The 24,951-nt window shown below is 41.0% G+C and overlaps 1 protein-coding gene across 4 annotated transcripts in view; it reads right to left on the bottom strand.

The window, feature by feature from the left end:
* Nucleotides 1-24,951, bottom strand: part of WDFY4 (WDFY family member 4) — a 370,216-nt gene that overhangs the window by 210,951 nt on the left and 134,314 nt on the right. For 3 of the 4 annotated variants that reach the window (XM_037056671.1, XM_037056674.1, XM_037056672.1), the window contains exons 15-24: nt 24,807-24,901; nt 23,664-23,901; nt 23,177-23,253; nt 22,221-22,442; nt 21,376-21,554; nt 13,171-13,405; nt 11,874-12,019; nt 10,730-10,841; nt 9,869-10,059; nt 3,600-3,752 (exon numbers count right to left, since the gene is read on the bottom strand). In XM_037056671.1, the coding sequence (XP_036912566.1) occupies nt 3,600-3,752; nt 9,869-10,059; nt 10,730-10,841; nt 11,874-12,019; nt 13,171-13,405; nt 21,376-21,554; nt 22,221-22,442; nt 23,177-23,253; nt 23,664-23,901; nt 24,807-24,901 (1,648 nt within the window). The remainder of the gene's footprint in view (nt 1-3,599; nt 3,753-9,868; nt 10,060-10,729; nt 10,842-11,873; nt 12,020-13,170; nt 13,406-21,375; nt 21,555-22,220; nt 22,443-23,176; nt 23,254-23,663; nt 23,902-24,806; nt 24,902-24,951) is intronic. The other variant, XM_037056673.1, reaches the window with a different exon arrangement.

Raw genomic sequence — 24,951 nt, 5'->3', positions numbered from 1 at the left:
CACAATGCGCCAGCCTGCCCCTTCTTCAAAGAACCAAAAGCCTAAGGCTTGAATGCCCTCAACTTCATGTCTCTCCTCCCGCTCAGCTGTCTGTCCCAGTCATTGAGGACTCCACCCTTTCTCTTGTCACCCCTTTACTTGTCTCCAACCCCTCCCTCTTCTTTAAGGACTTGTGCCATCAATCATAGTTTCTCCCTCTTGGTATTTTAACCACCCCTTTCCCACTGCTTTCTACTCCTCAGCCTACAACCAGACTCAGCTTCTATCTTAGGTCCTGAAACTCCTTCCCTCTATTTTCTTTTCTTCTTAGAAAGACTGTCTCTGATTCCATACTCCTCCGCACTCTTCACCTGACTTCTGATCCTATTATTTACTTTTCATTAGGCTTGTCACTGACTTCCAAATGCAATGTACACATCTCTGCCCTTATTTTACTTGATGTAGAAATACATTTGGGAAACTCTTCCTTTTCAATATTTTCTCAAAATTTTATTTTACCTTATTTCATTTTGCTTTACTTGTTTTTTTATTCTTAACCTCAGCTTTAAAAGCACCAGCTCACCCAAAGAAATAGTTTACTCAGAGAGGGTGATGCCCATTGTCATTTCAGGAGCAGGCAGTGGGAGCCTGTATGAGGGTTCTTGTATGAGTCATTTTTGTGCCAGGCTGGTGGCAGGGGTACCATGATGCCTCAGCCTGAACAAAGCATTTTGGACCAGACATGCTGTCCACTTATTCTTGTAGCAGAGCCACTTATGCACATCTCTTTTCCTGTTGTGCACATACCAGGCCATGTTATTTTCCCTCACAATCCTAAGTTTATCTTCAGATCCAAGGCCAGTTGAACTTCTCTGCAGTCCTGGGCCTAGATTTTAATTATTTATTTTAAGAGAGAGGGGAAGGGAGGGAGAAAGAGAGGGAGAGAAACACCAATGTGTGATTGTCTCTCACATGTTCCTTACTGGGGACCTGGCCTGTAACCCAGGCATGTGCCTTGATTGGGAATTGAACCTGCAACCCTTTGGTTCGCAGGCCAGCACTTAATTCACTGAGCCATATCAGCCAGGGCTTCCTGTCTTCTTTCTATTAGAACCAGTCACTAGCTTCAATGATCTTTTCTTTGTTTGTTTCTTTCCTATTTAAATAAATAATGTTCTCATCTTTATTATTCCTTCTTTCTTTCTTAGAAATCTGTTTTGGTTCATTTTTTGTTTGGGGTTTTTGTAGTTTTTGTTTTGTTCTGTTTTTTTTTTTTTTCCGGTTGTTTTAACATCTCTATATGAAGCCCCTGTTCATTAATTTAAAGTGTTCTCTTTTTTAATATGGACATTGATGACTATAAATTTTCTTCTATCTCCAGTTTTCAGCAGTGCCCCCACAGTGTTTTGATATATAGTATTTTCCTTGTTATTCAGTTCTATAGAAACCAATTCTAATTTGAATTATGATCCTCAGTAATCCTTTTTATCTCACTGCTTTTGTGGCAATTCGTGTTTCAAAAGTACCCACCTGGGTTTCTGTAACAATCTCATGAACCATCTCCCTGCCTGGGGTTCTTGCCACCTGAATAATAGACCTAATTTTTTTTTGATTCTCTAAATAACATCCTTAGGTAGCTGAAGTTTAGCAAAACTTATCAACAATCTCTAATTTATTATATTTTTGAAACAAGCCAGGCATTGAAAGACAAATACCACCATATGATGTCACCTATAAGTGGCACCTAATCAACAAAGCAAGTGAGCAAAATATAACCAGAGACATGGAAATAAAGAACAAACTGACAGTGGCAGAGGGAAGTGGAGAGAGAGATAATGGGGGAAAGAATTGGAAGGGTCGTCAAGGAAAATGTATAAAGGACCCATGGACAAAGACAAGGGTGGGGGAAGGGTTAAATGAGGAGGGCTGCATGGACAAGACAGGAAAGAGTAATGGGGAAAAAATAGGGACAGCTGTAATTGAACAACAATAAAAAATTATAATAAAAGCCTTTATTCTAGTAATTCTAAGGAATTTTTACATAGGGGGAATATACACAAAAAATATTATGTATAACAGTATTCAATCATAAAAACAATATGTAGAAATAATTGAAGAATTTGACAGTAGGGGAATTATGAAGAAACCAGATACAACACAGATTATATTCTGACCTCAGAACAATGCTTATAAAAGTTTGTAATAATATTTTAAATGTTTATGTTATATGGCAAAAGGTGGGACTAATAATATCTACACTAAGATTATGACTATGATAAAAATATAGTTGTATGCATAGAGAGTTAAGAAATGATACATTCAAGGTTGACAACAATTGTCTGGATCTCAGAAATATGAGTTTTCCCCCCACTTTTCTCTTATTTAAAGTATTCTGTAATAAGACGACATTATCTTTAACTTAGAAAGCAGTTTTTAAAATACTTCCATGGACTCCAGCACATTCTCATATATTGATTATAATTCATGTCCTGCAGCTTAGCATCTTCAACCTGTCTTCTCACCCTCCCCCTCCAGCCTCAGGTCTATTTTCAACAACTCCCTGACAGGTACTCTTCAAGCCACTTGCTCTCAGTCCCCCTGGCTGCTTTTATCCCTGCATGTGTGCAAATAACATGCACTCTGCCTTGAATGTCCTCCACTGCATGAACTCTGCTAGGCTCAGCCCCAGGGTCCCCAATCTGCAAATCTGACTGAGTGTTCTCTCACTCCCACCCTCCAGAAGCCCTGTGCCTGTCCCCCTCACACTCAGCACATTGTATGTCACCTTTGTTGTGTCTCAAGCCCAGAAAGCTGTATGGAGAGGCTGCATCCCTGTTATCACCATGACTCCAGGATACCTCCATACCTGATCCCAGTGTGCACTCACTAAACGATGCCACCTGAATGGATCTATCTACCTAAAGTTTTGTGCAAAACTCCTCTCTGGGCCTGAGGCATGCCTTCAGCGTTTCTCAGTCATTCCTTCAAAAGAGCCCTTGTGAACAGCAAGACACCATTTAAACCATTTAAATATTACACAAACACACACACACACACATGTTTTAATTCTGACCTAAGGATATACTTTGTTTTTTTATTGATTTTAAAGAAAGGAAGGGAGAGAAAGAGAAAGAGAGAGAAAAATTGATGTAAGAGAGAAACATAGATTGATTGCCTCCTATATGCACCCAACTGGGGATCAAACCTGCAATCCTTTGGTGTAAGGGGTGACACTCCAACCAACTAAGCCACCTGGCCAGGGCAGAATATATATTTTTAAACATATAAATTATACTACAGTTTTAAAATTCTTTCTCAGATACTACCTAATTTGACATGCACACTAGCCTGTAAAGGGAGATGATGGTCTTTATTTCATGCTTGAGAAAACTGTTACTCAGAGAAGTCAAGAGACTTTTTCAAGGCCACACAATCCATTGGTGTTAGGATTTCATTATTTATAATGACCTCAGGACCTCTATGCTCCAAAGTCTTTGACATTTTCCCTCTTATAACCATCATAACTATTGAGGAAGCCAACATGCTAGGTTTAAAGGAAGCTCCAGACTTTTTTAACCACCTCACATTCCTTTACGATTCAAATCCTGTCTCCAGTTTACCTCAAAATCACAGAGAATGTGCTGAAAAACCCCAACATTGGTGATGGCAGATGACCCAAAGCCCAGTTCTGCAGTGCCAGCAATGGAGAGGATCAGCTGAAAAACTCGATGGTTTAGAAGAGAGGTGTTCTTCCTCAGGAGGAATGCCAGTATCTGGAAAGATTAAAACAAGAAGCAGTCTCCACATGAGTGTAGTGTCAGGACTCTGTTCCCCACCTGCTTGTCCCATCTTTGGTCAGCCTGGTCTGAACCCCTCTGCTCTTCAGGGCTGCCTCCTTGTTCCTGTGGGCTCAGAAGAAAAAAACATATGCCAACTCCTGTGGTTGCTTCCCCAACAGTGGCCACCATTCTGTACCTGTGTGACTTGCCCTCTCAGTAGGGGGCCATGCTTCTTTCTAAATCTCTTCCTCTGTGTTCCTGAATGTCTCAATGCCTCCCCCCCTCTCTCAGTCTCCTCCACCATTTCTGTGTTCCTTCTCATGTACCTAAATGGATCCTCTATTCATGACCATCCCATAAGTGCTGCTATATCACCAGGAAGTTACCAACAACCCATGAACTCAGTCACACCCAATATCACTCCAGTTGCAGCCACCAGATGTGTCATTCTGCTGTGCAGACCCTGGGAAACCAGCACCATGCAGGCACCCATACAGGAGAGAGGCTCTGGAATCCCCATGGCCCAGACCAGTCTCAGAAGCTAGTAAGGTGGATCACTCTGGGCCTCCTGTTTCTGTTGGCCTCAGTCACAAAAGTCAGGCTATACAACCATCCACTGGTAACTGGGTTCTCACCCATCCCATCTGGATTCTCAGCTCAGCTTTCCCACAGCTCAGTTCTCTATGCATGGGTATGACACAGAGCACCCTTCTCCCTATCCTCTCAGACACACTCTTTCAATGTGCCATTGGGAAGTCCTGTTAGTTATCATGGACTGAATGTTTGTGTCGCCCAAAACCTGTAGGTTGAAACTTTTACCCCACATAATGATGATATTTGGAGGTGGGTCCTTTGTGATGTAGTTAGGATTAGATGAGGCCAAGATGGTAGAGCCTTCACAAATGGGATTAGTGTCCTTACAAGAGACCTTGCTTCCTCTCTCTGCTCTCTGCTATGTGAGCACTCAGTGAGAAACTGGCCATCTGGAATCCAGAAGAGGCCCTTCACCCAAACCTGACCATGCTGGCACCTGATCGTGACTTTCCACCCTCTAGAACTATGAGAACATTAATGTCTGTTGTTCATAAGTTACCCAGTCTATGGTATTCTGTTATAGCAGTCCACACTTGCTAAGACAATTGTGATAATTAAATACTCAATATCTTATATTGTTCTTGTCAACTTTTTAACATATCTGAAATTTGACCACTCCCTCCTCCCCCATCAGAATATAATTAGGATGGCTGAAAATTGCTTCAGAAAAATCACATTCAAGCTGGCTGGTTTTATTTTACATTATTAGTGTCAAATATCAAATGGGTACTCAATTTGTCCTGGCAGTCTAAATCTATTTTTCTAGCAAGCTGGTTTTCCTTGCCCTAAAGTCAATGATTTCATCTCTTCTTCCCTCCTCAACCTTCCTTCCCTTCTACTACTTTACTTCATACTCTGCTGAGAAGATGAAACTGTCAGACATTGCCACTCTCACCTTACAAACTATATCAATAAAGGCCTGTATTGCATTGCTTCCTCTCACAAGCAAGGTCTGCTATCTGGCCTCTAGACCCCACTCCTCACTTTCTCAAGGACACTGTTTCTTGACCTAACTCTCCTCTTTTATCTTTACCCATCTCTCTCTCTCTCTCTCTCTCTCTCTCTCCATCACTTCCACCAACATATGTGCTCTAGTATTTCTCTTCTTAAAATATTTCTCCCTTGATCCCTAATCTCTCTAGCTCTCACCCCATTTTGCTACTCTTCTTCATTAGCAAATTTCTAGAAAACACTATGGCCACACTGATTCTATATCCTCACCTTACTTTCTCTCTTCAACCCCCTTCACCTGGTTGCTGCCTCCACCTGTCCATCTGCCTTAGAAAGGTCATCAGTGACTTCCAGGTGCCAAGTCCAATGGAGATATCTCTTTCCTTAGTTTGCTTTGTTCTGTTAACCACATTGGCTTTCTCAAAATACTTTCTTCTTTCAGATTCTTTGGCAAAATTTTCTTTAGTTTCTCTTAGCTCATTCTTCTCAATCTCCTTCATTTGGGTTTTAATCATTTCTAACCTCTACATGATTAGTTTTTTGTTTCTTTTTCTTTAGTTCTCTTCTTTATTCCCTCTACTCCTCTTGACTATTTCATCAATTTTCTAGAATTAAATAGCATCATGATGATATTAATAACTCACATTCATACCTCCAGCCTAGCTTGCCCCTCTGAGCTTGAGCCAGTAAAACATCCCACTTGATATTTTACTTCTGATGTCTCACACAGCCCCAGCTGCTTCCCTTTGCTGTCTTCCCAGACTCTATCAGGGTCCCAGTCTCTCCATGATGCAGTTTCCACAACATATAGTGTTCTGTCTTGGTCTCCTGCTCAAATCTCCCCCTCAGACCCATCCTCCACACTGAGGTCAAAAGTCATTCTAAAGCACTAATCATTCCATTTCCTTGTCCCAAATCTTCCTATAATTACTCATCATTTCCAAATTAAAACTCCTTGCTTCCTGGAGTGTCAGATTTCTGGTCCTTCTCTCCCTCTCTCCCCAAACATGAGGAAGAACTTCAAGTGTATTTTTTATGTGAATCTGGAATGCCAGACTTCTTATTTACCATGCTATGAAAATCTATCTTATAAAACTCAGGATGTCACCTACTCTGAGAAGAGGATAATAAATAAGTTTGATAGAAATAACAAATAGAAAAAATTATCCTCTCACTGTCCTCTCACATCCAGTCAACAAATCAGCAAATAAATACAAAGTACAAATCTAAAAAATTATTAAATCCACTCCTGAGCAAACTGTTTAATTGAAGACCTTTATTATAATTCTCTGATTAATTGCACAAATCTTTATTAAAACCTGCTGCCTACCATGTGCTCTTCAGGTGCAACAATGAGCAAGCAGACCAGTCCTACCCTCAGGGAGCCTGTGTCTATGGGGCAAAACAGACCACAAGCACATATAGATCATGCCAACTAGACATGAATGTTATGCAGAAAAAGAAAGTAAGAAAATGTGTCTAAAAAAGGATGAGGTAGGATGTGGGCGCTGCTTATAAAGAGGCAAGAGAAACAAAAGAAATAATGATAATCTTGTTTCTTTATGTAAACCTGGGATTCCCTCCACCACCACTGCCTAGCCTCTCCTTCTGCTTTTCCATGAAAACATAGATATTTTAAATGTTTCTTTTTAAGCCATAAGAATATTTTATAAATTTCCTTCTTCTGCACCATGTGTAAAGGTACAATAAATCCCTGGATCTGATGGGTTCTTTACTCAAATGAAGTATTTGGAAGTCTTTGTCTCATGATAATAATATTTTTCTGTCTGTCCCATTATACAGTGCTGTAAAATGAATGTTTATGCCCCTGCAAAATTCATATGTTGAAACCTAATTCACAATGTGATGGTATTAGGAGATGGGACCTTTGGGAGGTAATTAGGTCATGAGAGTGGAGCCTTTAGTGGGATTAGTGCCCTTATAAAGAACTCCCTTGCCTCTTTCACCTGGTGAGGCCATCTATGAACCAGGAAGTAGGTTCTCACTAGACACTGAATTTGCCAGCAACTTGATCTTGGACTTCCCAGCCTACAGGACAGTGAAAAACAAATTTTTGTTGTTTGTAAGCCACACAGTTTGTGGTGATTTTGTTATAACAGCCTGAATAGACTAAGACAGTAAGTTCCACAGAAGAAGAAAATAAACCCATGTTGTTCACTTGTCTCCCTGAGCCTAGCACAGTGCCAGGATCTTAGGTAATAGTCAGTCAACATGAGCTGAGCAGGTAAATCTGTGGACTGCTCCTTGCCTCTACTATCTCCTCCATGAACTCAGCTAACCCAGTGCCCTGGTCCTCCTCCAACTGCCTTTCTTTTTAATGAACATTCTTTGGCATCCCACCTTTATGTGACATCAGCCACCTTTGCAGCTCTGTGGTACATTCTTTCTCTCAAGGCACTGTGTTCATGTGACAAGCATTTGTGAAGAACATACAATATGTCAGGTTCTATACTTGGCAGTAAGGAGACAGCAGTGAGCACAAAGGGTCCCAGCTCTGTACAGTACTCAGACTTTCTGGAAAGATGGCTGTGTTACCACTGAGTCACAGAGTGTGATGGTCTTGAAGATACTCTGGTACACATTCAGTTTATACTAAAATTATCTTGGTATTTGTCCAGTTCCATCATTCTTGATATACCCATGACAACAGAAATTGCTTTGTAACTTTTTGGAAATGCTCATAATAATTATTAAAATCCCCAGCCACAGCCAATATCTAAGTGCTAAATTGGGACAAATCCTATTACCTTTAATAATAAAAAAAACTTGCATATACCAAAAATCCCAAATCTTCAGTTCTAATATAAACCCAAATATACCCATTCACTTACTAATGAAATATTTACAGAGTATCTGTTTGGTCTCAGCAATACTCTGACAACACATAAGAAATGCCCAGGAATTTATTTATTTTTATTTATTTATTTAACTGTTGTTCAAGCACAATTTTCTGTATTTTACTCCCATCCCAGCCCACCCACCTCCGTGCTCCCCACCTCCCTCCCATTTCCGCCCCCCTAGTTTTTGTCCAGGTGTCCCTCATACTAATTCCTGTAAATGCCCAGGACTTTAGATGATCACAGTCTAGTGGAGAAGAGCACTGTGTGAGCATGGTTAGCACTGGGTATCACACAGAGCCACAGGAGGCCACAGATGGCCACACAATCAGCTCAGGGGCTGGGAACACTAGCCTGGGAAGATATAAATGAATGTACCTGAGAAAGAGAAGGAGTGGCACTCCAAACCCAGGGTACAGTACACCAAGTCACACGGTACGTTTAACTAAATGTAACTGTGCAAGATTTTGGAGGTAGAAGTGCAGGGTGGGAAATGTTGGCAGGGTTGGGGGTGGGTTGATGGACAGGTTGGCAGGCAGTTTTGAAGGCCTTTAGAAACTAATCCTGAGCCTGGAATGTTGTTTTAGCTGTTGATGCCTATGAAGAATGCACAAAGGGGAGAAGTATCACCAGGTCTGCACTGCAGACTGTGCCTGGTGTCAGTGGCTTTGAAGAGCAGCAGGAAGAAGGAGCCTCTGTCCAGCTATGCAGAAGTCCAGGGGAGAAGAATGTACCTGAAGTGACATCACACTGCTTTCTTCTGCTCAGACCCTGGCCTAGGAGCCAAAAAGTAAGGATGCTCTTTTCCAACCCCCTGCGCCAGGAAGACACACTGTGGCCTTTGTGCCCCTGACCTTGTCTAGACTTGCACCCTAGGCCTGCCCCTGGTGATTTCTTGCATGGTTACCTCCCAGCCATGTACAAAGGTGCTCCAGGGCTGTGACCAGTGTCATCTGACTTTGTGAACAGTAAATAGCAATAATAGTCACAGTGAACACAAACAGCAGACACTCTGAGCAGACACTTTTCTAAGCACTCAGCACATATTAACTCAATTATCACAACACTACACAATAGGTGCTATTATGATCCCCATTTTACATATGGGAACCCTGAGAAACAGAGAGATTAAAGACTAAAGGTGTTGAACATTTACAGGGCACTTATTCTGGACCAGACATAATTCTAAGTCCTCCACTTGCATTAAATCATTTAGTCCTCCCTGCAGCCCCATGATACAGGAGGCATGAGAGTCTGTATCATAGAGGTGGGGAAACAGAGAGAGAGAGGCTGAGTAACTCATCCAGAATTAAATAGCAAGTTAAAGGGTAAGGCGGGTTCAAACCTCACACTTTGGCTCCATGGCCTAGCCTCTTTGGCCATCATGCTAGACACATTGGAGGACAATGAATGATTCTTGAATTCGTTAGTAAAACTTGCTGGTAGACAATGAATGATTCTTGAATTCGTTAGTAAAAGTTGCTGGTAGATACAGACATATATGCATCCCCATCTAGATCAAAGTGTCTTCCTGGCTGGCTATCACCTGACCCTCTTCTGTGGGCCAGAGTCTCCAGAGTCTCAGGACCCAAGAGCTTTAGGCTTCCCTTCTCCAGAAGTCACTGTGAAGGGAATATCCACTGAAGCAAGAGAAGCTCCTCCCTTTTCCTTGGGGAGTCAGAGACTGAGATGGAAATGCTGGATTACCTGGTACCCAAAGATGTGCTGCATCAGGTGGTCACACATGACGTTGCTGGTCAAGACTAAGTGCAGGACTTTCACAGCTGCATACATGGTGTGGTCATCTCTCGCTAAGGAAATGAGGCCCAGGAGGATGGAAGGCCCACCAATGAAGTCCAGGCTGCAGGCAGCAGGGCTAGAATGGAACACTCTTACCCCTGTGTGGGACAAAGGAGCATTCCATCAGTAGTCAGAGCTTCATTGCAATGAAAAGTTCCCAATAGCATGCTGGGTAAATGATCTTCCAGAGCTACTCACCACTCTTAGCAAAGGAGCCCATGCACATGGGACAGACTGGAAAGAAGGGGCGGGGGGCTACTCTGAGTCCTTCCTGTGTCACCAGAGGCTGAAATACCGCAGGGGATTTCAGACCACTCTCCTCCATCTCAGTCCAAAGTGTCGGAGGAGCGAGATGCTTTAGATGCCATCTGACCCTCAGTTCCTGCTGGCTCTTCTGACACCTGTTGCTCTATAGATCCTGTGGGGCTGGGTACTTGCACTAGCTCACTGCTTTGATAGTCACTGGCTATTGTTTTCACTCCAACAACCACTGCTTCTGTATAAGACCCTACTGTGCTCACTAGATGGGTTCCATTGTTCATAGATGCCAGTCTTGCTAGTAGCTGAGTTCACCACCAACTGTCACAAGCAGCAAAGTGAGCTGACATCATTCAGTGTGGGAAGCCAACTCTCCAGCAGGGTTATCTTACCAACTCTGCCCTCACTAACCTCTGATTTGACTGCCACTCAGAATTCCAGGCTGCACAAGTCATGACATCTTCAAGCCCTTCTACCCAAATAGCAGGAAAAGTTGATGGCCTGACATACCCAATTGGCCCACAGCCACGGCTCCAATGGTTCGAAGAGAACCCGAGAGATGGCTAGCACAGTTTCTTAGCAAGAACACGGGCATGGCATTGTCACGGGATGAAATGTTCATCTAGAGAAATTAGTAACAGTTAGTCCTGAAATTCTTTCCTGTAAAGGAAGAGGTCTTATTTATAATACCCTGGAGGTGAAGCACCCCAAGTCCTGGCCCAGTGCTAGTGCTCAGTAAATGAATAATAATAGATCCAATGTCAGGCAGACTGAAACCAGAATTCAGATTCTTGTGTTGTGTCTCTTAAGCTGTGGCTTAATTGTGGGAGCAGCTTTGGTTATAATTGTGCCATCAGTGTCCAACACACTCATAATGAGGAGCTAACAGGGACAAGAGGGATCCTAGGACACCTGGAGGTAGACAGTGCTACAAAGGCCAGTACTGCCTTATTCCCAGGGTAGGGTTGTCCAGTCTCTGCAAGCCCCAGCCTATCTGATTTCAGAGAGCCGGTGAAATGAGAATCCTGGTTTTCTCCACCAGTAGGAACTCTCCCAGGAAGGCACTTCTTTGGTGCTCAAAAGAACTTAACTTCTGACCCTTTGTCTTTAGTAAAGGGAGGTGGCCCTCTGTCTGGGAAGGTGGAGAGAATGGAAAGACATCAGCTCAAATTCATCAGCAGTAAGCAAAGGGTTCTTACACAGGAATTAGGGAATAGTACATCTAATGGCATCTTCACTTACAGACATGTCTGCTTGCTGTTTCACAAGTTCATTGTTTAAAATAAACAGAGCAATTCACAGGACAGTCTGCTGTATAAGTGTGCGGGGGTTGGTAGCAATCCAAAAAGGGAAGCTACCTAATGCTCTCCATGCCACAAAGGTTTTTAAATATTCTGTTTGTTCTAGCTCTACCATGAAGAGTGAAGAGCATCTATTTTCTTCTCTAAGCAATTACAAATAAAAGGTTAGTCTTGGGGGAAGTTAATGGGCGAGGAGTCATAGAATACTTTTAAAAAGTGAAGTAGGAAGCACTCCTGTATGTATTCACCTCCACATATGCGAACATGAATTACCATTTACTCAGTCATGAAAAACTGAACACCAAGCCATGGGACCATGATTCTGGGGGCAGCAAATGATGTTGAAGGCATACCTCTTTGGCAATCAGGCGGCTGTCCACCTCATTGTACGTGTTTCTGATGTCCACAGCACTGGTAGTACAGGAGCTGGCTACATGAAGGCCAAAGGAAACTCTTTCCTCTGCAACCAGGGGTGCTGCTTCTGTGCCAGTGCCCTCACCTAAATCAACACATCTTCAATTATTTCTACTCTCACTGTACAGAGAAGAAAATTAACCCTCAGAAAAGTAAATATCTACTGATATATGGCAAAGTAATCATCCAGAGAATATTGGTATCTTGTTGTATTGTATATTGCTATGTGGTTATAGGTTTTTACTTTGTATGCTTGTGTGTTGAATGTTCATATATCTCATGTTTTGCCCCTACTTATGCTTCCTTGACACTTATGAAAAAATCATGGGAAAACCTCACAATGCTGACCCTACCATAATTATAGAGGCATTCCAAGACTCTAGTATGAGGCTTATTAACAGACTCGAAACACCTATCAAGGAGGTAATCTCGCTCCCCAAACCAAAATGACAAGTGATAAGAAAGCTTACTTATAAAAATTGAGAAACAGGCTGGACTGAAACTCCTAAGATTTCAGTGAGCTGAATGTCCATGGGAAACATCCCACTTGGAATTAGCACTCTGGTCCCTGCATCAAGGAGAGCCACAGATGTGACTGGAGAAGCATGGTAAGACCAGAGAGTCAGTGAAACTTTGGTAATAGACTTCACCTGTCACACTGTTCTGACCAGTGCAACTTGCCAGAGGAAATGAAGCTCAAAAAAGACCTGGGACCTATAGAAACACTCAACAGCTCTTCATCACTCTTCACCACACACAAGACTTCTTACATAGATGCATTTATCATTTTTCCCACATGGGCGCTGACCCCCTTAACTTGATGGAGCACAAAGAGCAATGGTCCCTGCTTGAGCAGCCAACAATCAATAATGAAAATGTGGATGTTTTGTCTGCCTGTTTAATAATTGAAAACAACAGTATACTTTAGTTAAAAAGCTCCTTCATTAAAAGGAATATAACTTATTTATCTCATTCTTTTCTCTTTCTTTGCTGATGGCATTACCCACCCACTCTTCTCTATTATGTGCTCTGAAGCTGAAATATGAAGGATATTGTCAGTTCCCCTTTTTGTGACATTTTCTGTTGTGTTGTAAATGTATAATGATTCAATTACAGAGGTCTTCCCCAATAACTGACCTGTGTTGAGTTTATTCTTTATAAATGTGCTATGAATAAATGGGTGTCTAGTTTTAAAATAAAATCAGCAAGATAATTATAAATCAAAACACTCCACACCTTGGACATGCACAGCTTGGAAATTGCTACAGTATCTTGGGCCAAGTTTGTTAATCACTTCCAGAGTTTCCACTGAGATGGCTTCTTCAAAGAGGTATGTAGGGCCAAGTCGCCATATTAATGATGACTTCTGTTTCCAGACTTGAGGGGTAGCGATATATCCATAAACATCCACAAATGATGATGGATCCATTGAAAGGAAAGGTCCTGGTAAGGCCTGAATGTATAACATCTGTTAAAATAAAAAGGATGGAAGGTGGTTAAATTGGGAATTAATCAAAGAAATACATATGGACATAAAATGATGTACCTTATATTTCCTTCAAAGTAAAAACTTATTTCACCTAAAATAAAAAGATGACTCTCAAAGCTGAGAAAAAACTGTACCAAAAACAGTTATAAAATGGTGGGAGTAAAAGAGTGACACTATGCCTTTGGGAACAAATTTGAAAAGAACACGGAAAGCCCCTGAAACATTCATAGTTTTTTTTCCAGTCATCCAAGAAGAACCTGCATTCCAGCATTGACATTAATTTTATGTACTGGAAATAATTACAGATATATAGATAGAAAAGAAAGAAATAAAACTCTCCCTTTGTAAATGACACATCCATGTAGAAAGTGCCAGGAATATACCAAAAACAAAAACAAAAAGGAAACGAAAAACTAAAATCCCAGAACTAAGAAGTCAATTCAGCAAGGCCACAGGATACATGATCAACACACAAAAATCAGCTGCATTCTAAGTCTGACAATGAACATGCAGAAACTACAATTAAAAACAACACAATTTACAACTGCTTAAAATAAAATGAAATATTTAATAATATCTGTATCCTGAAAATTCCAAAAGAATGATAAAATAAATCAGAGAAGACCTACATAAGTGAAGAAACATGCCATATTCCTGGATAAGAAGACTTAACATAATAGAGGTGTCCTTTCCCCCCCAAAATGATCTACAGGGTTAATGAAATTCTATCAAAATCTCAGAAGACTTTTTGTAGACAGACAAGCTAATTCTAAAATTTACATGAAAATATACAGGCCCTAAAATGGCTTAAATAAATAATTTTTTAAAAAGAGAAACTAAGTGCTAAATACCAGCCTACCCAATATTAAGGCTTATTATGTAACTATAATATTTAAGAGAGTATGCTATTGGTAAGAGGATAGTCATGCAGATCAATGGACTAAAATAGAGAATCCAGAAATGAACCTACAGAAATATGCCTAATTCCCTGGCTGGTGTGGCTCAGTGGATTGAGCACTAGCCTGTGAACCAAAGGGTCACCAGTTCGAATCCTAGTGTGGCCTGGGTTGTGGGCCAGGTCTCCAGTAGGGGGCACTTTAGAGGCAACCACACATTGATGTTTCTCTCTATCTCTTTCTCCCTCTTTTCCCCTCTGCCTAAAAATAAATAAACAAACAAAAATCTAAAAAAGAAAAGAAATATGCCTAATTGATTTTTAACAAAGGTTCAAAAATAATCCAATGGTGGAGGAGTGGCATCTTTAGCAAACAGTGCTGGTAAAACTGGACATTCATAGGTAAAGAAATAAACACAAACCTAAAAGTCATGCTTTACACAAAAATTAATGCAAAATTTACCAGAAATGTAAATATAAAATTTAAAACTGAAAAATGCTTTTAAAAGCATAGTAGAAAATCTTCAGGCTCAGAGTTTTTAGACTTGACACCAAAAGAAGGAACTGTAAGAGAAAAACTGATAAATTATATTTGATTAAAATAAAATTTTGGCTTTGAGAAATTCAGTGTGAAAGAGGATTAAAACCAAGCTATATACATTAGCAAAAATTATTTGCAAATTACATAGTTAAAGAACTGGTATATCTAGGATATATATTTTTAAAGATTTTATTTATTTATTTTATTTATTAATTTTTTTACATATTTCTTTTATTTTTTATATTTTAACAGTATTTTTACTTATTTAATAAATATTTATTTACTTATAAAATAAAGATTTTATTTATTTATTTTATTCACAAGCCCACCCCTCCCCTACTGAGGACCTGGCCTGCAACCTAGGCATGTGCCCTGATGGGGAATCAAACCAGTGACCCTTTGGTTCACAAGCTGGCATTCAGTCCACTGAATCACACCAGCCTGGGCTAGAATATATATTTTAAAAACGCTTAAACCTCAACAGTAAAAAACAAACAATCCAATTAGAAAATGAGCAAAATAGAAAATGGGCAAACTGAAACAGGCATCACTGAAGAGTATATGCAGATGGCAAAAAAAAATGTGGAATCTTTGATCTCTTTAGCCACTAAGGAAATGCAAATCAAAAACACTCCAGGAAAATATAACATTGTTAAAATGTCCATTCTAGCCTAAGCAATCTATAGATTTCATACAATCCCTATCAAAATGCCAATGATGCATTTCACAGTACTAGAACAAATAATTCAAACATTTATATGGAACCACAAAAGACCCCAAATTGCCAGGAAGTTGAAAGAATCATGCTACCTGTTGAAATTGAAGAAATCATGGTATCAAACCATACTACAAGGCCATGGTAATCAAAACAGCATGATACTAGCATGAAAACAGACATATAGATCAATGGAATGGAATGGAGAACCCCAAAATAAATCCATGCTTCTATGGTCAATTAATATTTGACAAAGGAGGCAAGAACATACAGTGGGGTAAAGAGAGTCTATTCAACAAATGATATTGGGAAAATCAGACAGATATTTGCAAAAAAAAAATGAAACTAGACCACCTTCTTACACCATATACAAGAGTAAACTCAAAATAGGTTAAAGACTTAAATGTAAGACTTGATACCATTAAAACCCTAGAATAAAACATAGGCTGTAAAATCTCTGACATTTCCCTTCATATTTTTTTTCAGATATATCTCCTCAGGCAAGGGCAACAAAAGAGAAAATAAACAAATAAGACTACATCAAACTAAAAAGTTTTTACACAAAAAAGGAAACCATCATCAAAATGAAAAGACAACCCACTGAATGGGAGAACATATTCACCAATAGTACATATGACAAGTGGTTAATACCCAAAATTCATTAAGAATTTATCCAACTCAACATCAAAAAACAAACAATTTAATTTAAAAATGGCAAAGGGCCTGAACAGACACTTCCCAAAGGAAGACATACAGATGGTCAATGGACATATGAGAAGATGCTCAATATCACTAATCTTCAGAGAAGTGTAATTTAAACCACAATGAGATATCACCTCACATGTGTTAGAATGGCTATCATCAATAAACAAACAAACAAACAAAAATCCATTGGCAAGGATGTAGAGCAAAGGGAACCCTCATGCACTGTTGGTAGGAATGCAGATTGATGCAGCCACTGTAGAAAACAGTAGGAAACTGGCTCAAAAAATTAAAAATAAAACTGTTTTATGACCCAGCAATTTCACTTATGGGTACATATTTGAAGAAACCCAAAACATTAACTTGAAAGAATGTATGCTCTTGTATATTCATTACAGCATTATTTACAACAGCGATCTATGGAAGCAATCCAAGTGCCCATCAGCAGATGAGTGGATAAAAAAGCTGTGGCACATAGATACAATGGAATATTCCTTGGCCATAAAAAAGAATAAAATTCTACCATTTTCAACAGCATGGATGGACCTAGAGCGTATTATGCTAAGTGAAATAAGTCAGAGAAAGACAAATGACTTATGATTTCACTTATATGTGGAATCTGAAGAACAATATAAATAAACAAAACAGAAACATACTCATAGATAGAGGGAACAGACTGATGGTTATCAGAGTGGGGGATTAATGGGGAACTGGGTAAAAAGTTAAAGGATTGAGAAGTACAGACTCATAGTTAAAAAATAGTCATGGGAATGTAAAGTGCAGCACAGGAAATTATTATAATTATGGTACCAGTTGAGTACCGAAAATATCAGAGGGAATACTTTGAATAGTATATGCTTGTCTAACCACTATGCCCTACACCTGAACCTAATATAAAATAATATTTAATGTAAATTTTTATTGAAAAAAATTAAATCAAAGTAAAACACCACTACACACTTATCGGACTAGTTTAAAAAATAGTGACAACACCAAATGCAGAGAAACTGAATCACTCCTTTATTGCTGGTGGGAATGTAAAATGTTATAGTCACTCTGGAAAATAATTTGGCAGTTTCTTATAAAACTAAATGTGTAATTACCATGAAACCAAGCAATTGGACTCTCAGGTATTTATTTCAGAGAAATGAAGAATTAAGTTCACACAAAAAAACTATATATAAATGTTTTTTAAAGATTTTATTTATTTATTTATCTTTAGAGGGGAAGGAGAGAGGGAGAGAAACATCAATGTATGGTTGCCTTTCATGTGTCCCCTGCTGGGAGTTGGCCTGCAGGGAACCGACCTGCAACCCAGGCATGTGCCCTGACTGGGAATTGAACCGCCATCCTCTGGTTCACAGGCCCGCGCTCAATCCACTGAGCTACACCAGCCAGGGCTATATAAATGTTTATAGTAGCTTTATTTGTAATAGCCAAGAACTAGAAACAATGTAGATGTTCTTCAATGGTTATGTACCTGTATCACAGAACACTTAGTTCTCAGCAATAAAAAGAAATGAAATGTTGACACGTGCAACAACTTAGATGAATTTCCTGAGAGTTATGTTGAATGAAAAATCTAATCCTAAAAGATCCCATAGATATAACGTCTTGAAATGACATTTTTAGATATTGGTTGCCAAGGTTAGGAACAGGGATAGTGGAGGGGGTGTGGGTGGGATGTGACTGTGGTTATAATTTTTTTATTGTTGTTCAAATACAGTTGTCTCCATTTATACAGCTACTGTGGAAAACAGTTGGAATTTTCTCAGAAAACTCAAAATAGAACTGCCTTTTGACCCAGCAATTCCACTGCTGGGATTATACCCTGAGAACCCTGAAACACCAATCCAAAAGAACCTACACACCCCAATGTTCATAGCAGCACAATTTACAATAGCCAAGTGCTGGAAGCAACCTAAGTGTGGTTATAACTTTTATGAAAGGACAACATCAGGACCCTTGTGGTGACAGAAATGGCCTGTATTTTAGCAGTAGTAGTAGATGTAGGAACCTATGCATATGATAATATTATAGTACTAAATACACAGATACAAATACAAGTAGAACTGGTGAATTATGAATAAATTAGTACATTATAGCAATATCAATATTTTGGTTGTGATATTGTCCTCTAATTTTGCAAGGTATTATCATCAGATGAAACTGGATAAAAGGTACCAAGGTTTCTAGCTATTATTTGTTACATTTTAGCTTATAATTATCTCAATAAAAAGTTCAATAAAATAAAAGAAATGTAATTAACTTATCACAAATTTAAAAAATAATAACTCAAAGTCCATGTAGATAATTTTAAAATAATACTATAAGTTAACTAACTAGTATATAAAATTTTTTGTATAATGAAGTTACAACTATTTTTTAAAGGGAGAAAACTGAAAGAAACTACAAACTATGGTAAGATAGAAGGAATATAGGTAATCTTTCTTCTTTTCTTTATTTTTCAGTTATTTGAAAATATGTTGATATTATTTTTATGAGGACTATAAAATCACTACCTCTATTAATATGTGTATAAATAAATACTTTTATAAGTGAGAGGTCATATATTTTTCATAAATATTTTCCCTACCAATTCAATGAGATTTTCAAATAAAAACAAACCAGTGTCCAGCCAGCAGACCTTCCTAGAGTGGGTCCACAGGGCTCCCTCTTTCCTTCCCCATCCTGCCAGGCAGAGACTTCTCTGTCTCTCACACTGAAGCTCCGCTCCATCCCTCCAATCCAGCTTGCCCCTTTCTTCCTAAATTCCTACTGTGAATTCTTATTGCATCATTCAGAATACCTTATAAAATTAAGATGTTTTAAATTGCTCCCACATTATTTTGTTCAATTCAGGCTGTCACCTTTCTAAATTTAGCTTATCTTTCCTTAGAAATTAAATCAAAGGCTCTTATATTTGAGAATAATTGTTAAGCTGCATCAGTCCCAGCCCAAGCTCTCCCATATTATCCTTGCCCAGCAGATATTTGCATCTAAACACAGGCCTTTATATTTATCTCAGATATCACTACCAATTTCTTGAGATCACCTTGGAAAGTCAAGTCCATCAGCCTTGGGCCTTGGCCACTCTCCATAGAATATTTTGGCATATTTGGTGTATACCATGGTGTCAGATCACTCCCAACCATCCTGCTGACTGACTCTGGTTCAGCTTGTCCTGTGAGGTATGATGTTCATTCGTGTATCAATTCAGTCAAATACAGTATGAGCCTGTCCATGTTATACCTTATGGCTGTAAATTCAGTGAAATCCCCCAAGTGTTTATTGCACGTTTACTGTGTGCCAGACCCTGGCTAGATGCAAGGCAGGTCCAAATACCAACAGGACACACCTATTAGACTCAAGGTACATGAACTATTTTACAGAATAGCAACTTATCTGCTGGGGAAAAAGACAAAAGCAAGCCCACTCCATAATCATGCCTAAACAGGCAAAAAAAGACACCATGCTGGCTAAGGGGAGTATAGCTTCCTCTCCAATGATAGCTCCAGCCCTGCTCCATGTCCCTCATTCCCTAGGTAAAGTGCTGAACATACACAGACACCAAATTGCCTCTCTTTCTGATAGCACCCATTCAGAATCCTCCCAAAAAATCACCTAAAAGAAGCCAAAATCCTATGTAAATCTCTTTTAACTCCTTGTAATCTATCAGGTAAGGAATCTCTTGCTACAGCAACCTCAATAAATCTAACTTTTGTTTTGTACTATATGCACAGTTCTGGAAGTATTTGACTGGTTGGCATGGACAGTTCCTGGCACCTAGACCAATACTTAACACATAATCATAACTGCTCAATAGATAAGTAATGAGGGAGGAAAGGAAGATAGGAAGGACTAGCACAGTTAGTGATTGGAAATAAAAGCTAACTCTGTTTTGGAGAACCTGTTTTTCTTATTCTCTTGCCAAATCATTCCAATTACCAGTGACATTTGTTTTTATAACATAATTTTACCAAAAGATAGCATCAAATTTATCTTTAGGTATTCTATAGAATTTAGGTTGCTATAACTTAATAAGTCTCAACCTGGGTGATTTTGCCTCATCCCGCCCCTAAAGCAGACATCTGAAAACATCTGGAGATATTTTTCATAGTCACAGCTGGGAAGAGGGACATGCTATGGCATCTAAGGAAGCCCACAGATGTTGCTAAATGTTCTAATATATATAGAATGGGACCCCACAACAAAAAATTATCCGTCCTCATGTGTCAGTACTATTGATATAGAGATACCTTATTAATCTAAGCTTCTCCATTCTGGCTGCATATTAGAATCGTCCAGGAAACCTTGAAAACACCACAACATTACCCCACCCACAGAGGTTCTGCAGTAACTGATCTGGGATGTAGTCTGAGAGACTTTCCATGTGACTCAAAAATGCAGCCTAGGTTAAGACACTCTTTCTGGAACCTGCCCTCTGTGGTCTTCTGAACCCTTACCTCTCTGGTTTCTCTGCCAGTGGCTGTGGGAGCACAACTGTCAGGCCCCTCATCTCCTAGCTTCTTCTCCCTCATACCTCAGGACTTCAGGTGTCTAAACGCTAGTGATGAGAAGCTTCCTGCAAATATGTGTTCACACTCCATTTCCTTCTCTAAGCAGGGGATTTGTCCTTTCCTGATCATTCTTTCTCTAAATCTGGCAAGATGTGTTGGTGTCTTTATATCTCACTCTTACATGTAGTGCAAAATTCAGACCAGCTGCATTAGACTCACCAGGAAATCTTTTATAAAAGTCAACCTTTGGCCTTGCTCAGACCTCCCTGGGGAATTCATATCTTAAAATGTAAAAATTTGTGGGTGTGTGTCTGTGTGTGTGTTTTACTCTGGAGACATATTATCTTATGACTATTCTTGTTTCTGCATTTTAACTTCTGCCCCGGTTGTGTGACCTTTATTACATTTTTTAAAGATGTCCTTTTTGTTCCTGAGTTCAGTCATGTGTTCTGGACAACAAAGGGATTTCACTGGGTACAAACCCCACTGCCAGGAAAACACATAGCTGAAGTAAGGCCACCCAGCAGGTGTGGCCCAGAGGCACGGTGAGGAGCAAGCACAGCTGGGGAACCACCTCACCTTGGCTGAGCCAATGACCTGTCCATCCAGGTAGGTGGAAATGGTACAATTCCTTTTTATTTCCTTGGTGACAACCACAGCCAGGTGATGCCACTGACCACAAGCCAGGAGCTGGCCACACCTGACCCGAAGCTGGCGTCCCGCAGAGGGCTCAGAAACATCTTCAGGTTCCATGACATCTGAAAAAGAAAAGAAACTCCAGACTCATGTGTAACTTCATGCTGTGGCAACCAGGAGAATGGCGCCTCATGCCAGGGGAGCCATGGCTATGTCCCTACTTAAAAATGATGACAGTAGTTATCATTGCTGAGGTCATGCTTTGTCTAGGACAAAGCATGTAAGCTCTGACATTACTTTCAGGTTTGTTACAACTATTAGCTCATTTCATTTCCATGACAACACTGAGTTATAGAGAGGTTAGGTAACTTGCCCAAGGTCACACAGCCGGGGTTCAAACTCCAGGTCTACCCCACACCAGACTGCCTCCATAGTGATGCACATTTGCTGGCAAAGTCCTTGTGGTGAGGAAACGACAGGCGTGCTGTGTGCCAAAACGCCAAGCTATCCTCTGGACCTTCTCATGTTTCACTGTGAAACAGTGACACTTTCAGGGCCCACTAGAAGGACAGGTATGGCTGGGATACACTGAGCTAGGCCATCTCAGGCCACTTAAGGTCATCACAGGCCAGAGAGCTTAGAGAGCCAGGCTGTGACAGCAGCACTGGGACTTGCCTCTAACACTACTGGAGGAGAGTAAGGTTCCCAGGCTCTTGTGCCAAGAGCTGTGGACTTAGCCTCGTGTCCCCAAGTGTGAGAGATACTAACTATGGTTCCCACTGACTTACCTAGTGGCTGAAATTCTTTCTCTTCTGTGGACACAACCAAGGAGAGATCTTCTGGGCAGAGGCTGACAGAGAAGCAGACAAAGGGTTGTTCTGTCCTGGCCAGGTGGCGCACCAAGGTTAGGAAGCGCAGTGGGTGACCCTCAGTGACCCTGCCATGTCTGCTGATGAGGAACCAGCAGGAAAAGGTCAGGCCCCCTGGTGGAGGGAAGGACCTGGCAGCACCTATGGTCAGAACACAAGCACGTGCTTAGGGTTCGTCCTGTTGTGGAAGATTGTCTAGATAAGCTATGGCTCTGATTTCACCCAGGGTGGTCCTTCTGTGCCTCCCTGACTCATGCCCACTTTACATTGACTGTACCCAGTAGGATGCTCTTGTGTCATTACTTATACACTTGGGAAAAGTCCTTTTCTCACCAGGACATGAGCCTAGATCCTCAAACACTCTTCCCAACTGTGTCCTATCCATTACTCCATGCTGCCTTGCAAAGGGAGTGGAGAGGGAACACAACCCTGAGACCTGCCACCATTTGGCTCACTGGTCAGCTGATCTAAAACAAGACAGTATGTTACACTGGGCAGAGAGCTAAACCTTGCAGGAAGAATGCTCCACTCTAAGGAAATCCATGCCCTCCCACCTCAGAAAAAGGTTGGCAGTACAGGCAGGGCCTGCTGTCCTCAGTGAAGGAGCAAAATCAGATTTGGTGCCCCACAGTGATGTGCCCTGAATAGAATGGCTCCTCAGCACTCATGTTCCCATAGAAACCCTGGTTCTCCTAACAGAGAGTGCTTGGTTGTCAGCGAAGACAACATTGCAAAGCATACCGAGGCTTGTGCTGATCCTTACATGAGCCAAGGCCAAGCTTGTTTCTGAATGGCTATCAATGCAGAACTCATGTTTATTCCCCCTGGCAGAAGTGAGGAAGCTCAGCAGAGCTAAACCCCTGGGAAGCACCCACCTGTCCCAATCCCTCCAGAGATGGAGTACTCAGTGCTGGTTCCCATAACTGTAGACAGGGTTGGAATAAATAAACACCTGGAAACAGAAAAGTGTCTCAGATTATTGATGCTCAAGCCAACCTCTGTTTTCTGACAACTCCTCTCTCTTTTGGCAGAGGCCTCACTTGCTCTTGGACCATGAGACTCCAGCAACAGAAAGTGGCTGATATTTGTACCATGGCCCTAGAAAAGGAATCCAAACTGGAAGCTGGAAGAGAGAACATTCCAGAATGCAGACTTGCCTGGGGAAGGAGAGGGTCCTGATCCTACACAGCTGAGGACACTGTCCCTGAGAAGCCACTGAGTAGATGGGGTGTGCACAACCCAGACATAGTTCACTGCTGAGTATGAGAGCTGATGGGAACTACAATTTTATAATCAACACAACTCATCTGATGCATTGGGAAATTAGTATAGTATATTTCAAGTATACAAAGACTGTCATACCCATAGCCTTCCACAGACATATCAAATTCCACGAACGATGGAGCCAGGGCAGCCCTGTGAGGCTGCAGGTTGCGCGGAGAGGTCATGGAGATGAGACTCAGCGCTGTCTGAAGGGCAGTGGTGGAGCTCTGAAACAGCCCTGAGGGCCGGTGGGCCTGTGCAACTGCTAGACATGGGCTGGCATCCCGAGTGGCTCCTGCAGGACCTTCAGCAGTCGCTGGTGCCACTGGCCGTGACCCTAAGGCAGAAAGCCAGAGAAGAGACGTGTCTTTGTTCAAAGCATTTGCACCCCTCTTCTGACAACAGGCCTGACATTTCTGCCACTGGGAAGGAGGGCCCTGCAGAGTCACTATGCATTTATTTCCTAGTCCCAGGGAGGGGAGTTCTCCTGGGTCCTCCCAGCTGGGCTCTCTGCTGATTCTGATAACATTAAGCCAAGGTGAAAATGTGCTTCTCCTAGAAACTTCTCCCTTTAATTCCATATGTCCCCTCTTCCTGTTTCTGTGATTGGCTTGCTCCAATGGTAGTCACTCACTGAGGCTTTGTCCTGGCTCACCGACTTTCACATTCTTTTTCACAATAGCCTGTTTCCTTGAAAGCTCTTGTCTCCCACCTCGGGCTGCCAGCCCAAGCCTCACTCCATTTGCACTCTCTAGTTGGGACTCCTTGCCTTAATGTTCTATATGACCTTACAGTAGTGCACAGAGAGCTTTCTTTTCTCCACATTTCCCTTGACCAGCATCCTTCCAGGTGTCAGGACTGATTCTAGGGGATACACCCAGTGCTTTGGCCTCCTGACAACCACACCCTCTGAGCTGTGAGTTATGCAGAAATCCATTGCTGTTCACCTTTGCCCAGAAGCTGCACTGGGTACTCCATCTGTTCTGTGATCTGGGCCCAAAGGGCTCAAGTGCATGCTCACCCTCACCTACCTTATATGGTGGTGATAGGGTTGTCCTTCTCCTTAGAAATCTGGTCTCTTTTGGGGGACCTCTGCTTTTCCTCATTTGCTCCATTGAGCAGCAGGCAAAATCATTTTCAAAATTTGTCTGCTTCCCATTTGTTGTAAATGGGACCTTACAAGGAATGCATATGTTCTTTCAATGTACATTAACCTACCTCTGTTCTTTTCTCTGTCCTCACCTGAGCATCCAGAGTCCCCTCCATGTACAGAAGAAGAATTGGGTATTTTCATCACAGCTGATGGGGGTTGTGGGATTCCAAGACCTAGAAACTGTCTGAATACCATAACATATGAGAAAAACAAATGAAGAAGATATTTCATGGG

Source organism: Sturnira hondurensis, unplaced genomic scaffold (genome assembly GCF_014824575.4).
Source record: "Sturnira hondurensis isolate 20B ecotype Veracruz unplaced genomic scaffold, ASM1482457v3 Scaffold0009125, whole genome shotgun sequence".
In the NCBI taxonomy this organism is placed as follows: Eukaryota; Metazoa; Chordata; class Mammalia; order Chiroptera; family Phyllostomidae; genus Sturnira; species Sturnira hondurensis.
The sequence above is the reverse complement of the archived record's forward strand: the minus strand, read 5'-3'. Positions and strand labels throughout refer to the sequence as shown.